The sequence below is a fragment of the Staurois parvus genome, unplaced genomic scaffold (assembly GCF_062004578.1).
Source record: "Staurois parvus isolate SC_StPar_1 unplaced genomic scaffold, SC_StPar_1.0 ptg000287l, whole genome shotgun sequence".
Classification (NCBI taxonomy): Eukaryota; Metazoa; Chordata; class Amphibia; order Anura; family Ranidae; genus Staurois; species Staurois parvus.
In genome coordinates, this window is record NW_028318083.1 from 20,019,270 (window position 1) to 20,044,180 (window position 24,911).

At 40.5% G+C, this 24,911-nt stretch overlaps 1 protein-coding gene and 1 long non-coding RNA gene across 2 annotated transcripts in view; one reads left to right on the forward strand and one right to left on the reverse strand.

Moving 5' to 3' along the window:
* The window catches only part of GMPR (guanosine monophosphate reductase), a 105,938-nt gene that overhangs the window by 38,657 nt on the left and 42,370 nt on the right, over positions 1-24,911 (reverse strand). Inside the window, exons 5-6 of the mRNA XM_089682291.1 lie at positions 21,549-21,630; positions 3,659-3,765 (exon numbers count right to left, since the gene is read on the reverse strand). Of these exons, the coding sequence (XP_089538417.1) occupies positions 3,659-3,765; positions 21,549-21,630 (189 nt within the window). The remainder of the gene's footprint in view (positions 1-3,658; positions 3,766-21,548; positions 21,631-24,911) is intronic.
* The window catches only part of LOC149458424 (uncharacterized), a 32,818-nt gene continuing 17,998 nt past the window's right edge, over positions 10,092-24,911 (forward strand). The window contains exons 1-2 of the long non-coding RNA XR_016313462.1: positions 10,092-10,194; positions 13,506-13,569. This is a non-coding gene — a long non-coding RNA (uncharacterized LOC149458424). The remainder of the gene's footprint in view (positions 10,195-13,505; positions 13,570-24,911) is intronic.

The window sequence follows — 24,911 nt, forward strand, 5'->3', positions numbered from 1 at the left end:
TAAACCACAAGCACTCAACTGGCTGAGAAGTTCTTATTACAGCTGGTAACATAAAATACTTTATAATCCTTTAGATTGTAAACTCCATGAGCAGGGCCCTCCTATCCCTCTTATATTTAACTGTATTGTAATTGTACTGTCCCCCTACATATTGTAAAGCGCTGCACAAACTGCTGGCACTATATAAATCCTGTATAATAATAATATTACTTAAAGTATAACTAAAGGCAATTTTTTTATTTTGCTTTTGCATGGGTTGGAGATAGTTTAGAACATCTGTTAGGTTTGTATTGCAGTCTGTGCCCCCCATTAGGGAGATTCACTCTCTTTATTTGTCCTATTTACCATTATCATGTAAAGTAAGTAAAAGAACCCCCAAATTTTGGGTATTCCCCAGAAAATTAATAGAGGGGAACCTTTCCAATGGGGACACTACTGGAGATGTGGGGGTCCCAAGGGATTCCTTTAACTTCTTCCCAACCAAAAAATGGCTACAGCGTGGTCGGCTAGCCCTGGGAGGGTGTCCATGGCCATCCCTTCCAGATCAGTGCCCTGATGATCAGTGGAGCCCCATCAGTACAGCCAGTAGTGCCTGTCTTTGCTGGCTTTCAGTGCCCATCAGTGTTCATCTCTGCTGGCTATCAGTGCCCATCTGTGCTGGCTTTCAGTGCCCATCAGTGCTCATCTCTGCTGGCTATCAGTACCCATCTGGCTAGTATTTAGGGTGGAAGTTGGAAGTATTTAGGGTGGGCTAGTATTTAGGGTGGAAGTTGGAAGTATTTAGGGTGGGCTAGTATCTTGTGGGCTAGCATCTAGTGTCTAATTGTATAACAAATTATGCAGAGTGCACTTTTCTATACACAAGTAACCTTGCAAAGTGTATTATGTCTTTGAGGAAGCCAAAAGGAAATTGATTAGTGCTTTCAGTGCTGGCTATCAGTGCCTCCTTAGTGATGCCTGTCAGTGTCCATCAATGATGCCCATCAGTGCCCATCAGTGCCACCTATCTGTGCTCATCAGTGCCACCTATCAATGCCCATCAGTGCCACCTATCAATGCCCATCAGTGCCACCTATCAGTGCCCATCAGCGCTGCATATCAGGGCAGCTTCATTAGTGCCTCCACATCAGTGCCCATCGGTGCAGCCTATCAGTGCCTATCAGTGCCGCCTATCAGTGCCCATCAGCGTCGCCTTCCAGTGCCCATCAGTGCAGCCTGTCAATGCCCATCAGTGCCACCTTTCAGTGCCACCTATAAGTGCCCATCAGTGCAGCCTCATCAATGCCTCCTCATCAGTGCCCATCAGTGCAGCCTAACAGTGCCCATTAGTGCAGCCTCATCAGCGCACATCAGTGAAGGAGAAAAATCACTTATTTACAAAACTTTTTAACAGAAACTAAGAAAAACTCCCCAATGGGACACAGATGGCAAAAGATAAACTAACAGGGGTTAGAACCCTCCCTTATCCTATTCAAAATGAGAAAAGTGTTGCTTATAGTTCTACTTTAAATTGATGGAAGCTGACTCCTTAAAGAAATTAACTTTATAAAACATTTTTACAGCCCTGTAAGCCCCAATACACACACACACAAACTTTTTTTGTTTTGGATAGAATGGAGAAGGATTAAAAGACCTGTCTGGGTTTATTGATGTCTGTGCTCCTGTTAGGGAGATTCGCCCTCTCTATTTGTCCTGTTTGCCATTATCATTGAAAGTGAAAGTAAAAGAAAATCCCAAATTTTGGGCTGATATCAGAATAGTAATAGAGGGGAAATCTTCCAATGGGGATATGAACCGAGTTGGGTGAAGCCCTATTGCTGACAGCACGCCGCTGCCATTGAGGAGCGGCAGCCATCTTGGTACTCACTTTGCTATTATTACTCCATGTGGATATTTTAAATTGTTACTCATGACCATTATAATAAAGTACTACACTATTAAGCACCTTTCTGGCTCCTGTGGCTGAGCTAATTCCTCTCCAGGACCATTTTGGCACCCACCCTGATGAATGGATGGATGGAGCTGGATGACTAACCCATAGCTGCCAGCATACTGCTGCACCCCCAGATGTGTGATGTGCATAACCCATGCACATTAATAATTTTGTTCTGGTGAGTGTACACCCATCCCAAGGGTGGATTACCTTTCACGAGTTCATGCACTACTGTTCGTCACAGATAAACCACAAGTGCCATTCATAGGCACTCTCTGAGTTGGTACTCTTACACAAAGGATATTCCATTATTCAGGAATGATTATATGAACTTTTTTTAGCACCATTTACCAGTTTACATCATTATTGCACTTATTTGCACTTTTTTTACTTTACATGCGTTGATGATTGATAACATGCATTTATAGCGCTGCACTATTACTTTAACATATTTCTATTCTGGGACTGTTGCCAATACCCTAAGGGCTAGCTGCTACCTTCATATCTATACCTATATTTATATTTATCTTGTGTAATACCATTTAGTAGTCTATATAATTTTACCAGCGCTCGCTTTATCATTATTTTTAAACATCTCAATCTTTGGGGACACTAGCTCTGCTGACCTTGGTGACACACCGGGATTCCCTCAATTTGGAGGGATTTTCTCTCACTTACTATTTTGGCTATAGGACAGGAAATTAAGGGAGATCTCACCAATGGGACACAGATGGCTAAAAAAACTGACAGCAGTTATAACCCTCCCTTACTCTATCCAAAATGAAAAAAGTTTTGCCTTTAGTGACACTTTAAACTAGGGGTGTCCAACCTTTTGCCTTTTCTGGGCCACAGTGGAAGAAGGGGAATTGTCTTGGGCCACGCATAAAATACACTAAGAATGAGGAAAGTCGATGAGCTCATAACGTTTGGCAGAACACAAGTTAATGATCACCGATATAGATAATGTAATTATCTGAGTAATATAACTTCATTTTTTGTGATATTTGTTATTATAAAAGTAAAAGAGAGCAACATAAAACTAGAATTGTTTTGATAAAATGATGCATCAGTATTTGGTTCAATAGATGTAGTAACAATTCTCAATTAATTCCCAAGGTGCTCATCAGATATTTTGGTTCTAATTTTGTCCTTTGTGTGCTTCATCATTGAAAATATTTGCTCACAAATATAGGTGCTGCCAAAAACTGATGAAATGAATAAGGTGTGATTGTGAAGAGTGGGATAAGATAAAACTTATAAAAGTGCAGTGAAGAGACAATGTCACATTTTTCTTCGGCAGCATGTGTTTGCTAAACACATTTTTACAAAAAAATTCCCCAAAAATCAACATTTTAAAGTAAATTCATAATTTTGTTTCGGGTTGCATTCATAGGTGTCTTGGGCTGCAGGTTGGACACCCCTGCTTTAAGCATTATTTTAATTAGTACAAATTGTTGTGCTGCAGTCAGATTTTATTGTAAAATAACCAGCGATGCTAAGCTTTGACAGATTTCAAAGCAAAACAGTAAACAGCAATATTAGACTTTGCATGGACTCTCAGAACCAGTGTACTATATGACCTTGTTTTCTTGTATGGTACTGTAAAATGAATAACGGAATCTGCAAAGGCTGTAAATTGGCCAGTAGAAGTAAGTAACAGAGAAAAGATGAGCTAAAAAAAGTTCAGTCGCATGTGTTGTTCAGTAAACACCTCTCTGTACTTACGGAAATGATGTGCCCTTTCAACCCATGGGCAGAGTCAGCACATTCAATCACAGCACTCAACTGAGGGTAACCAACACCTGTTTTAATCCTGGTTGTACAAACAGATCCTGTATAAGAAGGTACATAAAAGAGAGAATTAGTTCTATGTTCTTCATAACATGCAAAGATTGCCCTGCTCCTCTCTTTCCATGTCTGGCAATACCTATGCTAATTAGACGCACCAGACTTTCTCAGTTGATGACTATGTGCTTCATTAAAATATAGCTGGAAGCAGGTAACTACACTGGGCAAAAGTAAACAAGTAATGCCCTTTTTTGCTTATCTCCCATTCATCTTTTTTCTCTCTCTTTCCATGTTTTTATATATATATATATATATATATCTCAAAAAAATTAAAGGAACACTTTTTAATTAGAGTATAGCATCAAGTCAATTAAACTCATGGGATATTGATCTGGTCAGTTAAGTAGCAAAAGGGGGTTGTTAATCAGTTTCAGCTGCTTTGGTGGTAATGAAATTAACAACAGGTGCACTAGATGGGTAACAATGAGATGACCCCAAAACAGAAGTGGTTTTACAGGTGGAGGCTACTGCTATTTTTCCCTACTCACCTTTTCTGACTGTTTTTCACTGGTTTTGCATTTGGCCAGGGTCAGTGTCACTACTGGTAGCATGAGGCGATATCTGGACCCTACAGAGGTTGCACAGGCAGTCCAAATCCAGGATGGCACATCAATACGTGCCATTGCCACAAGGTTTTCTGTGTCTCCCAGCACAGTCCCAAGAGGCAGTTACTCTAGGAGAGCTGGACAGGGCTGTAGAAGGTCCTTAACCCATCAGCAGGATCGGTATCTGCTTCTTTGTGCAAGGAGGAATAGGATGAGCACTGCAAGAGCCCTACAAAATGACCTCCATCAGGCCACCAGTGTGAATGTCTGACCAAACAATCAGAAACAGACTTCATGAGGATGGCCTGAGGGTCTGATGCCCTCTAGTGGGCCCTATGCTCACTGCCCGGCACCATAGAGTTTGACTGGCATTTGCCATTGAACACCAGAATTGGCAGGTCTGTCACTGGCACCCTGTGCTATTCACAGATGAGAGTAGGTTCACCCTGACAGATGTGAAAGGGTCTGGAGAAGCTGTGGAGAACTTTTATGCTGCCTGTAACATCATTCAGCATGACTGTTTTGGTGGTGGGTCAGTGATGGTCTGGGGAGGCATATCCATGAAAGAACGCACAGACCTCTACAAGCTAGATGATGGTATCCTGCCTGCCATTAGGTATCGGGATGAAATCCTTGGACCCATTGTTAGACCTGGTGCAGTGGGTCCTGGGTTCCTCCTGGTGCACAACAATGCCCAGCCTCATATGGTGAGAGTATGTAGGCAGTTCCTGGAGGATGAAGGAATTGATACCATTGAATGGCCCCCATGCTCTCCTGCCCTAAATCCAATAGAACACCTCTGGGATATCATGCTTTGGTGCATCCGACACTGCCAGGTTGCGCCTCGGACTGTCCAGGAGCTCAGTGGTGCCCTGGTCCAGATCTGGGAGGAAATACCACAGGACACCATTCGTCATCTCATTAGGAGCATGCCCCGAAATTGTCAGGCATACATACAAGCACGTGGGGGCCATACAAACTACTGTGTACCATGTTGAGTTGCTGCAATGAAATTTCAGCAAAATGGACTAACCTGCTGCATAATTTTTTCACTTTTATTTTCGGGCTGTCTTTGAATGCAGTCCTCTGTAGATTGATAATTTTCATCTCCATCAAACAATGGGGCATCCTTACGTTTCTAACACATTACCCAGTCTATCAGTATAGAAAACGAGCGTGATATTTTCCCCCATTGAGATCTGATGTGTTTTCAAAGTGTTCCTTTAATATACCTTATATATTTACATACATACAAACTGTGAGGCAATGTCCCCCCAAAATTATATCTGCACGTGATGGGGGCTCCAGGGTTTGTTTGAACTTAAGGAGGATGTTGGTAATCCTAGGTCAGAAGTACCATACAACTTCCCATTAGTGACCGTAGATTGGAAATGGCCTCAGTCACAGACTTAATGGATATACCTGTGTGGTGGACCACCTGGCATCCCCACTGGGCACCTCATCAAACAGTGCATCCTGCCCTCCAAACCCTTCCAGCAGACCGATTGATAATACCAGCCTGTTACCCCAAGCATCATACACAGACAAGATTTTGAGGTAAAACCAAAGGAATAACGGTTTATTAAAACCCAAACATATACTTTATTCCCCTAGGAAAACCTTCCCCACTTGGGTATATTAGAATAGATAAGAAAAGACATATGACCAGTAAAAACTTGATAATGCAACCTTTAAACATTCATCTCATTAACAGTTAGGCACCTAGACAAGTCTTATCAGTATGGCTATCCGTAACAGGAATGCCCCACCCTGCCTCCTTTGTCTATGTGCTGGAAGACAAGTCCACAATAAGTTGATTGTTTCTGGGCATCCTTGTGGGCATGCCCTGGCTAGTTTCACAGCCCTGGGTACATAAAATACATTACACCGCTCATATCTAAATGTCGCACCCCAGAATCAGCTCGGCTCCAGGTTACCAAGTAGCACCTCTTTGGCAGAAATAATATAAAAATATGAATTTAAAGTTGGAAGTAGCCTGGGCAAAAGGGCAAATGCTGCATTATGCAGCTCTTGAGGACCAGCCAGGGCAAGATAAGAAATATGCCCAAAAAGATTTCCAGCTGGTGAAGTAGATCTGCACAATCAGTCTGACACAATGCTCCCGCAGATGCACCACTGTTCTGGGGATTTGCTGGTTGCATAGTCATGGTAGATACCCTTGGCCAGTCAAAGGGTTTCAGAACCTGGCTTTCCTCCATGCTGTGACTGAGAGAAGCAGACAAAATCCCATGTCTCCTCCATGGACCATGATCAGTGGGTAGAAGACTAGCCCATAGTCCCCTTCAAAAGCCCCTGTCCTGGTTGGGTCTGTCACTACCTGTGGTAATGAAAGATTTTGTGACTGCACAATTGTTGGTTATCAATTTGGCAAAAGCATGGAAAGATGTAGGTTTTACATAGGGCACCTCAAAAATTTTTAGCCTTGTATAGCCCTATTTTGTATTATATTATGACTTACTTTATCAGCAATGGAAAAACAGGAGCAAGTTGTGGATCAGCTATTTGTTCCCTTGTTTAATACAAGGATTTCGTTGGAATGTCATTTCTAGCTTGGTATTTACAAAGCCATTGAGGAGTAGTGTAAATTTTGCCCTGAGTATCACACCTACACACCTCAATATGCCTGCCCTAAAATTAAGGACTGGTAGAATGGTTCAATAGTACCTTAAAAGGTATATTAAAAATGTGGTTGATAAGGATGGAAATACTATGACTTCCTGTTACCATACTTACGGAGCTGATCTGACCACCCCAAAGCAAAAATGCTGTTTAATTAATTTTTAATATTCAAAGCAAACTCCCCTATCCATCCATGTCTCCATGCTTTATTGTGCTAAGAAATCACATTGAAAAACACCCCCTAGCATTTTTGGTTGAGGCCATCTTGAGTATGAGCAGATGATTCATGCACCATTGACTGCCTGGAATCCATCTGCCCATAGCTCAGGGATAGAAACAGGAGGGTGTGCTTAGCTGTGAAAAACCCTCCTCCCCTCCAGCAGACTCTTGGGATGTATGACATACTTTTCCTAGGCAAAAAATCAGGAAGTAACTGAAGAAATTATAAAAACAATGCTTAAAACAAGTAACTATGACATATGTTCCTATCTATTTGCTAATGTTTAATGTTTTCAATCAGGAAGGTTCTGTAGTACTCTACAGAGTTTCTCCCACCTAAACCTTTTGTACATGAGACATCCCCAGGGACTCATAGATATAGCCAGGGAAACACTGAAGTCAGAGGAAAAATCTCACAAAAGTGTGTTCAAACACATTTCTTAAATGCAGTCTAGGATAGCAACAGTCATACCAATAGTGGGTGAATAGCATATCTAGATGATGTTATTTTTAATCTTGACTAGAATTGCCACCTACAAAAAGTCTAAGCAGTTATAGATTCCATCTGTAACACAAGGTTAACAGCTGATCCCAAAAATTGTGTAATAGACCTGGAAGAAGTCTGGTATTTGGGCTGGAGCACCGGGCATATGTCATAAAGCCTCCTATGAATTGACTGAATAAATGTTAAAGTTGGTCCCAACCAGAAATAAAAAAAAACAGGTTAGAGCCTTCCTAAGGATTACAGGATACTACTGGAGGTAGATGCATCTCCACTTACTGATATCACCAAGGGGAGCAGGTATACCATGCTGAAATAGAATGAGGAAGCAGAGAAAGCTTTCCAAGTTTTCCAAGAGCTAGAGGAATTATTGTTTGAGGCAGGGGTCTCCAAACTTTCTAAACAAAGGACCAGTTTATTGTCCTTCAGGCTTTAGGTGGGACAGACTGTGACCAGCAGGGGAGAAAGTTGCCTGGCATCACTGAGAGTAAACATTGCCACATTTGGTATTAGGGGGAGGATTAGTGCCCTATTGTTGGGATCATTGGGGGGACTAGTTCCCCATTGTTGGTGTCTGTGGGAGCAATGGTGCCCCACTGTTGATGTCAATAGGCAGAACAGTGTTTCTAATCAGTGGGAGGTGTTGGCCTGAGAGCAGTCTTGTAAATTATTAGAACATTCAGTGGAATATCTCAGCTTGAAACTAACTCTTGCAGAGAGAAACTATTCAATAGTGGAGAGGGATATTTGGCCATAAAGTGGGTACTAGAGTCATTGCCCTTTTGTGCAGACAGTTATGACTGAATACAGACCATTCTCCACTACAGAGAATGGTTCAAAACAAAGGGAACAATGCAAGAGTCACAAGGTGGATTCTGGCTCTGCAAGACTTTACATTTTATGTGCAAAGGACCCAACAAAGATATGCTGATGGATTTCACACATCTACTGTATGATGGCAAAATGTACTCCTTTCCACAGGTCTGAGAAGAAAGGGAGGGTGTGATAGGCACTGCCTGGCAAGATTGTAGACATTTGTAGGAAGTTTCTCACCTACACATGATGAGGGGCTTCAGGGTTTGTGTCTGCTATGGAGGAATCAAACTGTTGTATTCTCAAATCTTAAAAAAATACAGGACAAACATGCTTGGACTATGCTTGGGTGTCTCTGCCTGAAAGAATTGGTTACTCTCAGGAGCTCAGTGAATTCAAGCATGGTATCGTGATAGTGTATATACACAGTATATATATATATATCTGTAGCTGCGTTTAGAGATGCTGGTGCAACTGCGCTCAGTACACAGACACTGCTGCAGTCGTCTCCTGCTAGTTTACATCTCTCTATCCTGCTCACTGTGCTGTCTCGCCTCTGCACACTAGCGGGAGCTGGGGAGACAGAAAGGACTAGCATGACTGTGATGCAACAGCAAGAAAGCATGGGAAATGTAGTTTGCAAAGGGAGCTGCACTGTGGAGGTGAATGCAGCTGCGAACTACAAGATTCACAAGAACCCCTGTGAGAGGACGGAAGAGCAGAAAGTTTTCCTGGACTTTGAGACTCAGAGATTATATTTGCAGTTCAAGAACCGGAGTGGTACTGACCTGCAACTGTGAGTGCAGAAACCAGGGACAGTTACTGAGGAACAGAGTGCTGGGAATTGAACCTGTGAGGACTGGAGAGGAGATGGAACTTATTTTTGAGGACCATAATTAGAGGACTGAGACAACAAGCATCGAATACCTGAGGACCAGAGTCAGAGGAGTGTCCAAGATAAGGTTCACTGAGTTCCAGGACTGGTGAGTAGTTTCAGCTGTGCCTACTATACCACTGTTTAACAGTTCAGTACCAGAGGAGCCTTTCTATTTGTCCTATAGCTCCAAAACTGATCACTGCATGAAGCTTTAAAAGGATTGGTAATCAAAGGGCACCATCATACAGATTGGGCCCCACTGTTACTGGCTGAGGTTTTCAAGTAAGAAGTCAGACACCGTACCACCTCCCAGAGGTAACCCTTCAGAAAATATACATTATATACAGTATATCTACAATTGGGGATATCCACTCAGTGCAATCTGACACACCTGTTAGTGATTTATCACAGAGGGGTTACTATGAAACTTTTCTTTACTGTTTATACTGCTTTTTACCCGTGCTGCTGACACTAGGTTAAAGTTGCTTAGTACCACAGTGATCTGGATTAACTGCCATACTATAGCCTAGTATGCATGTCATTTATTTTATTGCATTCAAACAGACTCCTTTACATGTTTATTAATTTTGTGCCAGTTATTTTACCTTGTGATGATATATTTACCTTATTCATAACTAAGTAACCTGGTGCCTATTTGCTATATGCTTATATAGCTGTGGGGAGTTTACTAATACTTGAGCTCATAGGTGTTTGCAACATCTCATTACCTAACTGGGTGTATCAGAAGGGACAAAACTATTCTCAGAGTGATGGCAACAAACAGAAAACCCATCATACCAAGTGGTTCCTCTGGGGGGTAAGCGTTACATATATATTATCATATTAAACAATTTAATAGTATCGTATACATTAAGCATACTTCTTATGTCTTCATGTCTGGAAGAAGCACCTGCTGAAAGGTGGTTGTCAGCAAGATCAAGATTAGATGACAGCCCCATGTGGCTTTCAAGTCTTTGAGATATCTTTACAAATTGACTATGGAACCCACAATTCCCAATAAGATCTTGCTAAATATTCTGTATTATACAGGAACTTTATGTAGCATCTGAATAGCCTATTCTCTCTTGGTCCCATAATGTATTATGTAGCAGCCAAAAAAACTGGTGCTAATTGTGTCAAAAAAAAATTAAACTGTATCAGTAATATAATCTTTACATGATGACCAGGGATAAGGTTAAAAAAATACAAATTAAAAAAAGCACATGTTCTAGAACACTTATCCTGTATCATATACTGTTGCGTTGGATTTTACTATGTATGTATTAATGTATTGATGCTGACACCTAGGGGGTTATTTACTAAAACCAAAGGATTCAAAATCCGGTGCAGTTCTGCATAGAAACCAGTCAGTTTCCAGGTTTTTTTGTCAAAGCTTATTTGAACAAGCTGAGGTTATAAGATGATTGTTTTCTATGCAGAACTGCACCAGATTTTGCACTCTCCAGTTTAAGTAAATCAACCCCCTAGTGTCAATTTAGCGTTACTATAACTTGTTATTTCTGTATTTTTTTAATGGTATAACCCAACTCCTCTGTCTGTTGCAGTTAGTTAGTGTAGTCCTTTAGACAGAACCCTCTCTTCTCCATGTTCTCTCAGTGAGTTTCTAGCCTTCATAGCAGGCATAAGATTAAGAAGATCATTTTCTCTTTACACTTCAAATAAACAGTGAACATCCCATTTTCTGCACTTTAAGAAGTAAAATTTCTGTGTTTCTTGGAGTATTAAGCTGTCTGTTAAGGTGGGCTATTCAGAAGGTGACCATACTGGCCAGACAGACCACTGTCTAAGGTGGCATTTGAAACAGAACAGCATGCTATGAGGCACCACAAAAAATTTGAATTAAAAAAATGATCCTCACCTAGGCAAGTGCAGCATCACTGCGCCAAGAACTGAGCGATCAAATACTGCTGATCCCTCAGTTCTCGGTCTTCAGTGAACAGAGAGCTAGTGACTTGAGTCACCAGCTCTCTGCTCTGCTCCTCCAGTGCTCACTGGTGTGCTGGGCTGTGGAGGGGGCGGGAGCGGCTGGCTCAGGCCTTCAGTGGCTCACTGAGAGCCTGAGGCAGTTGCTGTTCCAGGAATTTGTGTGCATCCTGACATTAAAGTTGGGATCTCTCCAGAGTCTAAACTGGCTGAGTAACTTTAGCCGACTATCAGCTGAATACAGGTCACAGGAATGAAGAATGTAGTGCATTCCTGTGATCCCCAGAATAAGTAGGGCCAAAAGCTTTGTTTCCATTTCTTTGATTAGATCATTGTCTTTATTCTGGTGCCCAGATTCTCAATTCAAAGACATAGTTCAGTAATGACACCCCCATACAATACCTAACATTAAAATCCCTTGCTTATAAAAAAACAAATTGTGATCTTCAAAAATCAAGTTACGTGATCCTCCTTCCTATTCAAAAGATGCAGTCTAGAAGAATGGATACATTTAATTGCTCAAAATGGTAATGTGATCTAGTCACGTGGTACTAGGGTATTTTCTCTGCTACACGTTTAATAGGGCATAAAATACTGGTCATCAGCCACCGGCGCACATTCTGAGCAGTAGAGGCAAAAAAAGTGACAGAATTACTACCATATATTGCAGTGCCACCATGACAACCCATAAGAACATAAGGACTGTTAATGTACTGATCGTGTTATGTACATCAATATGAATTGCTGCAGATGTAAAAAGTGTCCAAGTATCAATATATGGCATACACAAAGTCACAAAAGATTTTTTTCCATGCACCAAATAAAGTATTTGACCTATTGCCAATGGAATGACATCATTTGATAAACTAGAAAATGAGATCTGAATTAGCCAAGTGCATTAACATGTCCATCTCAACAAACCTCTAAATTACTTTCAGACAGTGCAGCTGTCTCTCCAATGATTAGTATCACAGATGCTATTTAGAGTACCAAAACACAGTGGTGTATAAGTTACATCTGTGCATGGAATGATGGAGATGACTAACTAGGGCTAGATATGCATTATTAATAGTTTGGCACAGAGTGAGGAAGTATATTTACCAAACTACACCAGAAGAAAACGTCAGTATCTCCATCTAAGTTACTAGTCATACTCATAAGGCAAACACATTTTTTTCTGTTCTAACAAATTTGGCTTTGTTAGGTTACGCAGAAAAACTATAACAATAATATAATGTATATAGCATAATGTATTGGACATGATACAGGGAGTGAAGAAATTGGTGGTATATGCCCATAAAAACTAAACATACTCCATCAGGCCTTTCTTACAAGGAATGCATAGACAGCTGTTTCCTACAAAATTACACTTGACCAACACCCTATGTCCGTTGTCTGCACCGCAACATTACCCCGAACAGTAAGTGCAGTACAAATCAAAGACACACTATTTAAGTCAAAAACTGCCATGTGTAAGAGCACTAAGGGTACTTTAAACCATTGTGACAAACATGTGGCATATTTGCATTGTACCGATAGCAAACTAGATGTGGCAGCCTCAGTGTGGACCAACAATTGTGTATACAAGGCTGTTGATGGTGCCTCAGAATAACTGAACATCTCAGCATTATGAAGACTAAAAAAGTTTACCAATACCAGGATACTTATGAAAGTTATTACTTAAGACATACTTAACAGGTGTAAAAATGTTTTTTGTTGGTAAGAATAAAAAATAGAGAAAATAAACCAAAGGAATTAAACACTAGATATGATTATCCAACTATAGTCACACAAGAAGCCAATGTTTTCGATGGCTTGTTCATGGGATAATGATGGAACAAAGACGACTAATTTTTTTTCGAAATCCAGCTGGAGGAAGAAGCAGGGGAAGACTAAAGAGATGGATTTCAAGAGGACATTGCATACTGTAAGTCGCAAGATGGAGGTTTATGTGTATCTAAATCCAAGAACAAAGATTAAATATATTGTAGCTTGTCAGTCCTTAGACATAGTGGCTGCATTCTTTTTTTTTTCAGATTTATCACTTTTGTCAGTAACAGACGTCTTACCCTAGGGTGACAATGCAAAACAACTGTACTGTATTTATGAAGGAGCATGCTCCTAGGCTGAATTAGACTGCAGAGATGAAATGGGCAAGGTTGTTAATACTGCTTATATTTTCAGTGCAGCACAGGTAGGATGCCCAGGAAGTTACAAGTGTATTGGATTACAGACCAAAAAGGAACAGGTAAGAGTGGTTCATCGCTAGGGTCTACATACCGTAGAATGGATAGAGTGAAATGGGCTAAACTGTGCAACTATGTTTTCTAAGGTCAAAAAATAGACTTTCCTCTGCCAGGCAATACAGTATTTTTTTATTAAATTTAAGTGTATTTGCCATTTCCAAGCTACGCCTAGTTTAGCTATAACTATAATTTTATGCTTTGATCATTCCATTTTTCAAAAATTCACATCCAAACCAGACCATAATTTCACTAGCTAGATCATAAACTTCTGAACACTGACAATGCCAAAACAACTTTGAACATATCATTGGTATGCTTGGTATTAGAAGAAGTATACATTTCTACACATTGCTTGTCTGAAACCGATACATTAGATATGGCAAGAAAAAATGCTAAATATCAAATGCAGCAGTAAACCATCACTTGAATATACAGTATCATTAACACTAGAGAAAACTAAACAGCATATGTAACCAACCAGCCTATCTTTAAGTCATACCCTAATGATAGGGCCATTCATGAGTGGAGACCTGGCAGTCAGCATAGATGCTGTAAAACCACTGTTGACAGGCTTCCATTTGATTTTGAATGCTTTCTTTCCTTATACAGTACTATAGAAATATAAAAACAGCTGCACCAGTTCAACTGCAAATGCAATTAATTCTAAACAATCTCAGAAGTATCTAAAACTGATTTCAAAAGCATGCTGCATTTGCTTGTCAAAGGCTGTTGACATAAACCCTTCACACCTAAGCAGTTTGTTTTTTGTCTGTTTTGCAGTTCGTTTTGAGTTTTTGATGCATTTTTGATGCTTTTTTACAGTGTTTTGCATCTTTTTCTTTTTTTAAGTGGATTTTTTTTTTGCTGGGCATTTTTTACGCTTTTTTACAGTGTTTTGCATCTTTTTCTTTTTTTTAAGTGGATTTTTTTTTTTTTGCTGGGCAGAATAAAAATGCAAAATGTTGCAAAAACACACTACCATGCATTCTGCTGAGATTCTCCATTGAGATCTATTGTAGCACAAATGCTGCTTTTTGCTTTTAAAAAAGTCCCTGACCTTTTCCAAAAATGCAGCTGCTCAAAAAAAAGCATAAATGTGAACATGTTCCATAGGAAACCATGTTAAATGGACTGTAGTGCTTTTCTGCAAAAAAGCACTACAAAAAGCATTGTGTGAACGGAGCCTTAGGTAGATTACATCATGCCTGCACATCCAGACATACTCTTATAGCCAGTTTATAGTAGATTGTATTATATCTCTTTGCAGTTACGTTTTATGTTTCCATGTGTACATATAGATTAAAAAATATAATCTCTAAAAGATAATTATTAAAAAGTGAAAATGGGAACATTTCCTCAATGTGATGTAGGCACAGCTTTATCCGAATCATCCTGTGTTGCCACACAAACAAGACAGATATTAATACTAAAATTGCTTGTGTGGTTCTTAGAGACAGAAGAGAATTGCAGTTATTTGAAGCTGGGTTAATCTTCCAAATGCATGTGCTTTAAATGACAGTGACTGATTCACCACCAATAAATGTTTAATAAAAATCACGTCCACTGCTTTACATGCTGTATAGGTCCCCAAGTGTGTCCCATGCATGATGTTTTTATTAGCCATTTCTGTCCACTTTTATACAATCGTATAGTAACAGCTTATATGGCTAGGGCCACACGTTTTCTATGATTTGTATATGAATTTAAAAAAAGTATCAGTAAATTTTAGTTTAGCTGAGCTTCTTTAACGGTTTTAGAACATTTTTAGGATTCCATTATTTAAATGCAAATGGGGTAAATGAGTAAGGAGGGTTAATTTGGGGATGGGGGGGGCTAGGGAAGGGCACCATTTTACATGTTACACCCTAAATACGGATTTAACATAAAATATGCTGTGAAATGTGGAATTAACTTTTTAGTTTAGGCAGAACTTCACCCCTCTATGTGTTTTTTTAGATTCCCTCTTACCTTTTTTCTGAGGTTACCCACAATAAACATATTCACATAACCAGCTAATCTAGCATCCACTTGTTGGCAAAGTCTACTACACCCTTGCATGTGAGGTAACACCTCATCCGAAGGCGTGTTCACCAATGCTTAGGACCAGGCAGAGGCTGCAGTCATGTGAAAAATCGAACATTGAGGCAGTTCCAGACTCAGAGGTGAGCCACTTATGTGCAGCAATAATTTACAGCATTCCCATGTTTTGTCCCATGACACTACACACTTGTAACTGATGTATTGTATGTTTGCATTCGGAGGGACATGCAGAGTCTTCGTCCACCCCACCAGTCCAGCGTACCACTGTTACCTCTTTAGCTCTTTACTGCCCATATATCTGATCAGGCCATAGATCTCCGTAATGCTAGTCTGCTCCCGGTGACTGGAGGAGATGGACAGCTAGGTAGGGAGTCAGAGCACCGACCCCCCTCAATACCAGCAGACCTGTTACCTAACCAGGTACCGCACCAAACAACTGGCTGTTGTAGCTGCTCCTTCTTACGGTTTCCCATCGCAACTATTTCCTCTTCCTTGCCTTACAAGTTAACCTTTTGCAGTGGTGTTATACATACCCCATAGTGCTATTACAGACTCAAGTTCTTTAGGATACACCAAACCCAACATGCACCCCTTTGAATAATTTCAGACCAGGCTCAAAGCAGTTGAACAACTTTTACTGAAAAGTCAGCTTAGCATGTACAGCAGGATAAAAGTTCCTTTCCTTAACTAACTCTAGTAGGGGTTTTCCCCAGAGTACCTACACAGGTAAAGTCTTTTTGCGCGATGTCCATAGCTGGAGAATTTCGAGTGAAGGTGTCCATTGTTACAGGGTCCTAACAAGTTTCTGTAAAGTTCTCTTGCCCGCTTTGCTCTACTCTCGTAACCCAGTCCACTTCCCTTTTATATGTGCTACGGGAAGGGAGGTAGGACCCCAACAAGCCTTCGAACATGATCAGGGAAGGTGGCAAAAGATATTAACCCCCCCAATCTAGGCAGCCGAGTAGTTAACTTAAATATAGTAGGCAAACCTGTCTACACACTGCTCTGCTGATGCACACTGGGTCTTGTGCTGACATATTCTTTCCTTACATCATTTAGAGCTAGCTTTCTCTTCAGGGTTCTTGTAGCTGGCCATTGTTGAAGCAACACCAGGTCTGCTCTCCTCCAGCCACAGTCTGTATGGAAGTTCATACTTCCTGGGATATCACATATGGATATTGCAGGAAGCTGCTGGAGCAGAGTAAATGTCATTCTTGCTTAGGCATTAATGAAGGCAGGGGAGGGCCAAAGTGAGTAAAAAAATAAAAACGATAAATAAAAAAAGGAAATGAAAGTTGCCAGTTAAAATCTGGGAATGTTAGGCCCAAGTCTTGTTCCCATTTTAGAATTGTTTCAGTCTTGGTGAAGTCATGAGAGCTGCTCACAAAATAGGGAAATTCCTTTTCTAGACATGGTGGATGAGTCATAAACGTGTGATAGAGGCAATGTCTAGTTTAAAATTCAAGGGATTACTCTTACACAGTAATTTTTCTTTTAAGCCATGATCAATTATTGAGATGTTCAAGGAGGTGTTTCTATAATCTGCCACAGTTCCCAAATCTTATTATGTTAGTCCAGGGAATTGTTGTGAGAAACAGATATTCCATCCTTTAGACATCACAGATCCTAATAAGTAATTCTGCCAAGGAGGGAGGTTCCACACATCTCTAGTTAAGGGCTGCTAAGCATCTTGCTACAATAAGTATATCCGCCAGAAGTCGTTTAGACATTTTAGAGAAATTGTAGAGAGGTAGTCCCAAAAGGTATGTTTTAGGAGTAAAGGGGATCCAGGAGTCAAAAAGATGGTGGATAAGGGTATGTACAGCATACCTATAAGATTTAATGAGTGGGTAATACCAGTATATATGTTGGATCAACCCTAAGCTACTCCTACATCTCCAATGTCTGTTGTCAGAGTAGTGGTGTTTGGTACCAATAGAAAGGAATTTTATATTGGTTCTCTGTATTTAGAGTATACATTGAGCTTTTAGAAGCTTGAGATCATATTATCTGCCACGTTTCCAAAGGCATTTCGACTTCCAGAATTTGCTCCCATTTCTTCATATAATATGTATTTGACAAAGGATTGGACAGGTATAGTAAGCACCTTATAGGTCTAGAAAATGTGTCCCTTACTCGTAGGGCCAGCTAGTTAATTTTTTTCAAATGCTGTCAATTTAAACAATTGTAGAGATTTAGTTAAAGAATGGTCATAATAACAGATTTGTAGGTAACCATAAAATGCTTGTTTAGGGAGATCATAAGCATTTTGAAGGTCTTGGGAGGAACATAAGGTCCTAGTACTAACATCCACCAAATGTCCTATATGAAACAGGGCCTTAGCCTTCCAAAAATGAGACATCTGTGAGGTTAAGCTATCTGGGATATGGCACTCTTGGTTGTGGACGGGCCATCACCATCCTCCGATACAATGCAGGACTGCTGGTTCTGTATTATATGGGATTCCATTAGAATGCAAATGCCAGACAGAGCACCAAAGAGACATGTCTTTGGGGGACTTCTTGTACAGTGTGGTGGAAGCCCTGCTAGGTCGAGGGATAAGATAAGTATTACAGCTTATGCCTCTGCCCTTAGACTCAAAAGCTAAATTCACCTTTTTTTCAAAATTCCAGCTTCCCTGTACCAATATATCATGAATGTAATTATTTTTCAGAAAAGATAAAACTTTCAATTTCCCCTAGACTAGGCCTTTTCTCAGCCTCAATGTCCTGTTGAAAACTCCTCCATTAGCTGTTCTGAATTTGGTATTCAGGACAGGAGAACCAGTAGAAGGAAGAAGTTCATCAACTGACCTCTTTAACATACACACCCTGCACCTGCCTCCATCCTCCTCCAGGTGATTTTACATTTATTTTATTTATTACAGCTACTTATATAGCGCCATCAATTTATGCAGCACTTTACATATATATTGTACGCTCACATCAGTCCCTGCCCTCAAGCAGCATACAATCTACTATCTCTAAGTCACATTCATACGCATATTAGGGCCAATATAGACAGGAGACAATTAACCTACCAGCATGTCTTTGGAGTGTGGGAGGAAACCGGAGTACCCAGATGAAACCCACACAGGCACAGGGAGAACATGAAAACTCCACGCAGGTAGTGCCATGGTTGGATTGCTCCCACACACCTCTATAGGTGATCACCATTCTTGCTAAATATACAGCCATCATTTTTTTTCTGCCTTACATTGAATAGATCATACATTTGGCAGAGTGTGCAGGAGCTGAGTGATCACAGCCACTGTGGAGAAGAGTTGTAGTATTAAAAACAGGAGAAGTGTGTCCTGGAAGTCATGTAAGCTCCTCATACTCTATGCAGTCTGATGAACTATGTAGTGCAAGGGCCTGACTGATTGGATACAGAGTGGTTGGAGAGATGGTGTGTCCTCCTTATTAAGTTTTTGGTAAATGTAAAGGAGATTGTACAGAGATTGTACAATCAGATTGTATAGTGTATAGCCAACTTTATACACCTAAAATGAACTAGTCAAGCTTTCAGTGACAATAATTGTTAACGGCACCCAGAAGCAAACACACATTTTGCCGCATGAAGAAACAAGCGACAAATGCAGCAAAATGTGCAGTAAAAAATGTGCAGAAATGTACACACCTAAATGCCCCATGAGCTACTTTGCCACATGTAGGGCAACCTATAGAAGTCAATGGGCTGTACTGTGCGTGTCACAGAAAAAAAGAGCCAAAAATGTACACTGCTACACTAGGTGTGAATGGGGCCTGAAAGTGAAGTTGGTGCGTATACACAAGAACAATGAGGCTCCATTAATATCTGTGCATTTCCAAACGCATGAAAAACTGCACAAAAAATGTCTGCTGCCATGCATTTCAGAAATGTACTGCAAATGTGCATTGTGCTTTCACTGTCATTAAATGTTAAATGCACCCCAGTGCAGGTAGCAGGTATGCGTTTGCCCTGTGACAAATGCTCTGCAAACACACCAAAAGAGCGTGGTAAACACGTACCATGTTATGCTCCAAAAAATGTCTTGAACTTCTTTGTGGTATTTGTCATGTGTAGGGCACCCCATTCAAGTGAAAGAGCTGCCCTATGCATGATGGGTGGAAATGCTCCAAAACGCCAAAGAAGATGCATGTGAGAACGTGAGTCCCAGTTGCTCAAAGATGTGAATGGAGCCTGACCACCGAATGTTTCCATCCACTCCCTCCATTCAGTTTGTATCAGATCAGGCAAGCCCTTGCACTACATGGTTAATGGTAGATCTACTGCAAGGGCAGGGCTTCTTTTCAGCAGGAATGTGGGGGAGCGTAGTTCTGAAATCTCCAGCACTGGAGTATGTAATGGCAAAGGGTGCTGGGGTGTGCCGGAGAGTCTATTGTTGCTGGCTGCTAAGGGATCTACTGTTGCTGGAGAAGATCTATTTTTGTGGAGGGAATCGGTTGTTGCTGGGGAGGTCTATTGTTGCTGGTGGGGGATCTATTGTTGCTGAGGATGGGTCTTATGTTGCTGGTTTGTCAATTATTGCTGGGAGGGATCTATTGTTGCTGGAGGGGTATTTTATTGGGAGGGGGCTCCATTGTTGGTGGGAAGGTCTACTGTTGCTGGGGGGATCTATTGTTGCTCTAGGGTTTTTTTTATAGGGGGGTCCATTGTTGGTGGGAAGGTCTACTGTTGCTGGGGAGAGGGGATATCTGTTGTTGCTGGAGCTGTTTTACTGATTTTCTTGCTATCATTACCAAATTCCACACAAAGTACTTAGCAACACAATATGATACCTGGGTCTGTGTTCTATAAAAGGGGCAGCACTAGGAGGTGGGTAGGAGGTTGAACCAAGGAATGGCGCTCAGAGGTAGGAAGAAGGCGGAGACAAGAGGCAACTCGGAAAGGGGGGAGTTCCTACACCTATTCTTTGAAAAAAAAGCCCTTTGCAAGGGTAATTCTTTTCTGCTGCTTGGATTAGGACTTAGCATAGATGCTGTGGACTGGTTTGCTGCCTACATACTTCACTAGATCAAGACTTTATTACCAGGAACACACAATGCACCCAAAGTTTACACTAGCAGCAGTGACTTTCTTCTGCCAAGTCAAAAGCACATCTAAGACTTGAAGTGGGAGATTCTGTTATCTCCAAAACATATTGTCTTTCAACTGATAATGCACCTAACCACTTCATCGATTCATCTTTTTGACTCTCCTTTTTCTTCTTTAGGCTACGTTCACACTAGCGTTGTGTGAAGGCGGCAGAGAGGAGTTTGGGAAGCGTTTTTACCGCTTCCCAAACGCCTCTACCAATTCTGCACATTACAGCACATGGTGCTGTTCTAACGGGAGCGTTTGCGTCGCGTTGTGGCAAAACGGACGCCTATGGTCGAGTCAGGAGGCGTTGCAGCCTCCTATTCTATTCTATGGTGCCCCTCCGCAAACGCCTAGCTGGCGTTTGCGGTGCGGTTGCGATGTGGTTGCGGGGCATTTGCGGAGCGGTAACACCATTCAAAAAACTGCATTATAGGCGTTTGTGGGGCGTTTTTAACGCTCGGCAAACGCCTAGCAACCACCGCTAAACCGCGCATGCGGCATTTGCAGAGCGTTTGCCGAGCGTTAAAAAACGCTCTGCAAACGCCGGACCAACGCTTGCCAAACTCTATAGGAGCGTTTGGCAAACATTGGTAAAACAGCCAAGTGTGAACGAGCCCTTACTATAGAATATCCTAACCACCATTCAGTGTGCTTGGTGGCTTACTATCTAGTGAATCCAGGACCAGCTACCTGCACATATAAGTCAGCTGCACGTATTGCTTATATGTTTTTCGTATTTATTACAACAATTCTCTTTATGAAAATCTGACACTGACTAAAATAGGAAACAAAGCCATATATTTAAAAGTTATGTTTTTAGTTTCATGTGTTTATATTAGAAAGAAACTGTTGTACTCACCTGGTCCAATTCCTACTTTTATGATGTCAGCACCTGAAAGTATTAACTCTTCTACCATTTCTCCTGTAACCACATTGCCAGCCTAGAAGTAACACACAGACTATAAGCATCAGAGGAAATATAATAATTATATAACACAACTCTATAAGCATCAGAGGAAATATAATAACCATATAATACAACTTGATAATATTTTCTATTACTTTAATAGAATAAAAGTGCAGCTTCTAATATATTCAGATAAAATAGGATAGGGTTAATGTTAGAATTCTGTATATAGCCCTACAGAACAGTGCACATTCCGCATGTGCTTTTCTGCTTGCTTAACTGTAACCAGGAGACAGGAAATATTATTCAATGCAAAGACATAGAGTACACAGTACCATAGATGCATTTACAAACAAATAAACACTGCCATCTACTGGTTGAAGAATATATCGCTACTGGATACTAATGTAGTTGTTGAACAAAATACATGAACACTGTATTCTAACACCCCCACTCAACAACTACTCCTTATATTAGCACCATTTCAGATTTCAGTTCTGTTCCACTTTTGTTTCTCATGGTTTGGAAGTCTTTGCATCTCATCCTTGAATCTGGCTCTGGTTTTAATGCTACTCGAACAACATAGGACAGACGTTTGGCTGGAATGCCTTTATTGCTTCAGTTGGATTTCCTGAATGAAGCCTCTTGTGGCCTGGTTTCTTCCTTTTTTCAATAGTTGGATTTTCTGCATTAATATATTTTTCTGTGTCACTTTGTTGCTCATCTTCATGTGATACTGATGTGGGATTTCCACTAGTTTGAGGTGTTTGTGTTAATAACATTTTGTATACTCTGAACTTTCATTGACAATTACACTTCTGCTAATCATTACCTTGTTTGTTTCTTGTTGTAGAATTCTGTATCCCTTTTGAGATTCACTGTACCCCACAAGTACACCTTCCTTTCCATGAGCATCCCATCTTGTAAGTTTTTCCTTTGGGATGTGCACATAGGCTTTGCTTCCATAAATTGTTAGATGCTTCAAATTTCTGACCTTTGCATTTCACAGTTCATATGGATTTTTCTCAGTTTATTTTCCTGGTAGTTGATTTTGGAGATAGTATGCGGTCATAAATCACCCCCCCCCCCCCCAGTATGTGGTTGGCATCTTTAATTTTAGTCTTTGCAAGTGAGATATCCCCTTTTGTGATGGCAAAACTGTCACCTTGGAAGGTCACTATATTGCCTTGTTTTGTGAACTTCTTTACCGACAAAAGATTAGTTTCAATAGCAGGGCCATATAGGACTTTTTCACGTGTATCTTTCTGTTGACACTCTGAGAAATAGGACAGTAAAGAAAACCATCTCCTATTCCTTCTGATTCTGTTATTTGCCTATTAGCTGTGGTGATTTTTTCTGTTTTACTCTGGTCAAGGTGAAAAAAGAAAAACACACCATGCCTGCAAAGATGAGGTGCAACTTTTGGATTGAAAAACATATTTATTATCTGAATAAAAATTAATTTCTTCCTTCACACTTTTGTCCTTTTGTAGTTTAGATTGTTTTTGTACTCTAAATTCTGAAATCTGCTTTTAAATGGTCTTGCTTCTTCCATACAAAGCATTTACATGTTTTTTGTTGCATGTTACTGTTTTTATTTCCATCTTTCGTCTTTAAAGCGACAGAAGCACGTCACTATTAATGCTTTCTGTTTTACGCTTATATTCATCCATAAGCTTGCCCTTAACATATTCCAATGTCAGTTCATCATCTGGACGTGCATCAAGTGCTCTGACAAGTGTTTCATAACTTTCTGGTAAACCACTAAGTAATAGTGCTGCAACATGAAAATCTTTTACTTCATCTCCTACTACTCAGGCATTTAACCATTTCCAAGGTGTGCCTTATGTAATCCTGCATATCCTGGCCTTTCATCAGCCTGGTTTGGTATAGCTTTGTAATTAAATACAGTTTATTGCTGGGATTAGCATGTTTCATGCATCTTTTGTAATCTTTCCCACATTTCTTTAGCAGTTTCACGGTTACATATATGTACAATTTATTTATCTTCTATGCTAAGATTGTGCTCTCAGCTTTCTGATCTTTATCTATCCACTCATCTGAAGGGTGTTCTGGCCTGACTTCATTAATACATTTCCACGTACCTTCTCTTATTAGCAGCATTTTCATCTTGAATTTCCAAGATTAGTAGTTCTGGTTTGTCATATTTGCAAATGAAAGCTTTGCTGCAGCTGTGTTACTGGCCATTTTCTTTTATTCTGTTGCAGTCTTCTTTTTGTTGCTTTATCTTGCACTTATTTGCTGTAACAGGCTACGACTAGGATTTCTATGCTTCTGGGCCCATAACCTATTAGAAAGTCTGTATATAGCTCTACAGAACAGACAGTGCACATTCCACATGCATTTTTCTTCTTGCCTAACTGCAACCAGGAAACAGGAAACTTTGTTCAGTGAAAAGACTTAGGGTACACAGTACCATAGGTGCAGATATAAACTTATAAATATTTCCATCTACTGTTTGACGAAAATATCTCTACTGAATTCTGATGTAGCTGTACAAAATACATGAACACTGTATTCCAACAGTTAATAATTCTATCAAACTTTGCTGATCTCTTTATTCCAAATAGAGAGATTTCTTCTCACTTTATCTCTATTTGCCAGACTGTTGAAAGAACTGACAGAGAAAATTTCCCCATTACCTGTTTATCTGTATGGTGTAATAAAGAACAGGCAAACAGAGGAAATACCCCAAAAGGGACTCAGAGAGTGATAAACCCAACATTTCTATTACAGTGAGCAAGGTTTAGGACATTAGATGGGATTTTAATGTTGTCTGTGTCCTCATTACAATATTTCCCCTTACTTTTCGTTCAAGTAACAAGTGTCAGAGATAACAGGAAGGTATTAAAAATCTCTTATAAGGGGACACAGCATTTAAAACCCAATAAAGGTTCTCCCCCTTCTCCCCCCTCAGTCCAAAGTATAAAAAATGTCTGGCACATAAACAATGGTGGACAGTTCCTGCCAATGACACCAACTATGGCGCATAGTTCCTCCCAATGACACCAACAATGAGGCCCAATGGCACTAATGATGGAGCATAATTCCTACCAATAACACCAGTGATGGGGCACAATTCCTACCAATGATACCAATAATGTGGCACAGTTCCTCCCAATGACACTAACAATGGGGTCCAATGACACCAATGATGGGGCATAATTCCTCCCAATGATGCCAGTGATGGGCACAGTTCCTCCCAATTACACCAGTGATGGGGCACAATTCCTCCCAATCACACCAATGATGGGACACGATTCATACCAATGATGGGGCACTATTCCTATTAAT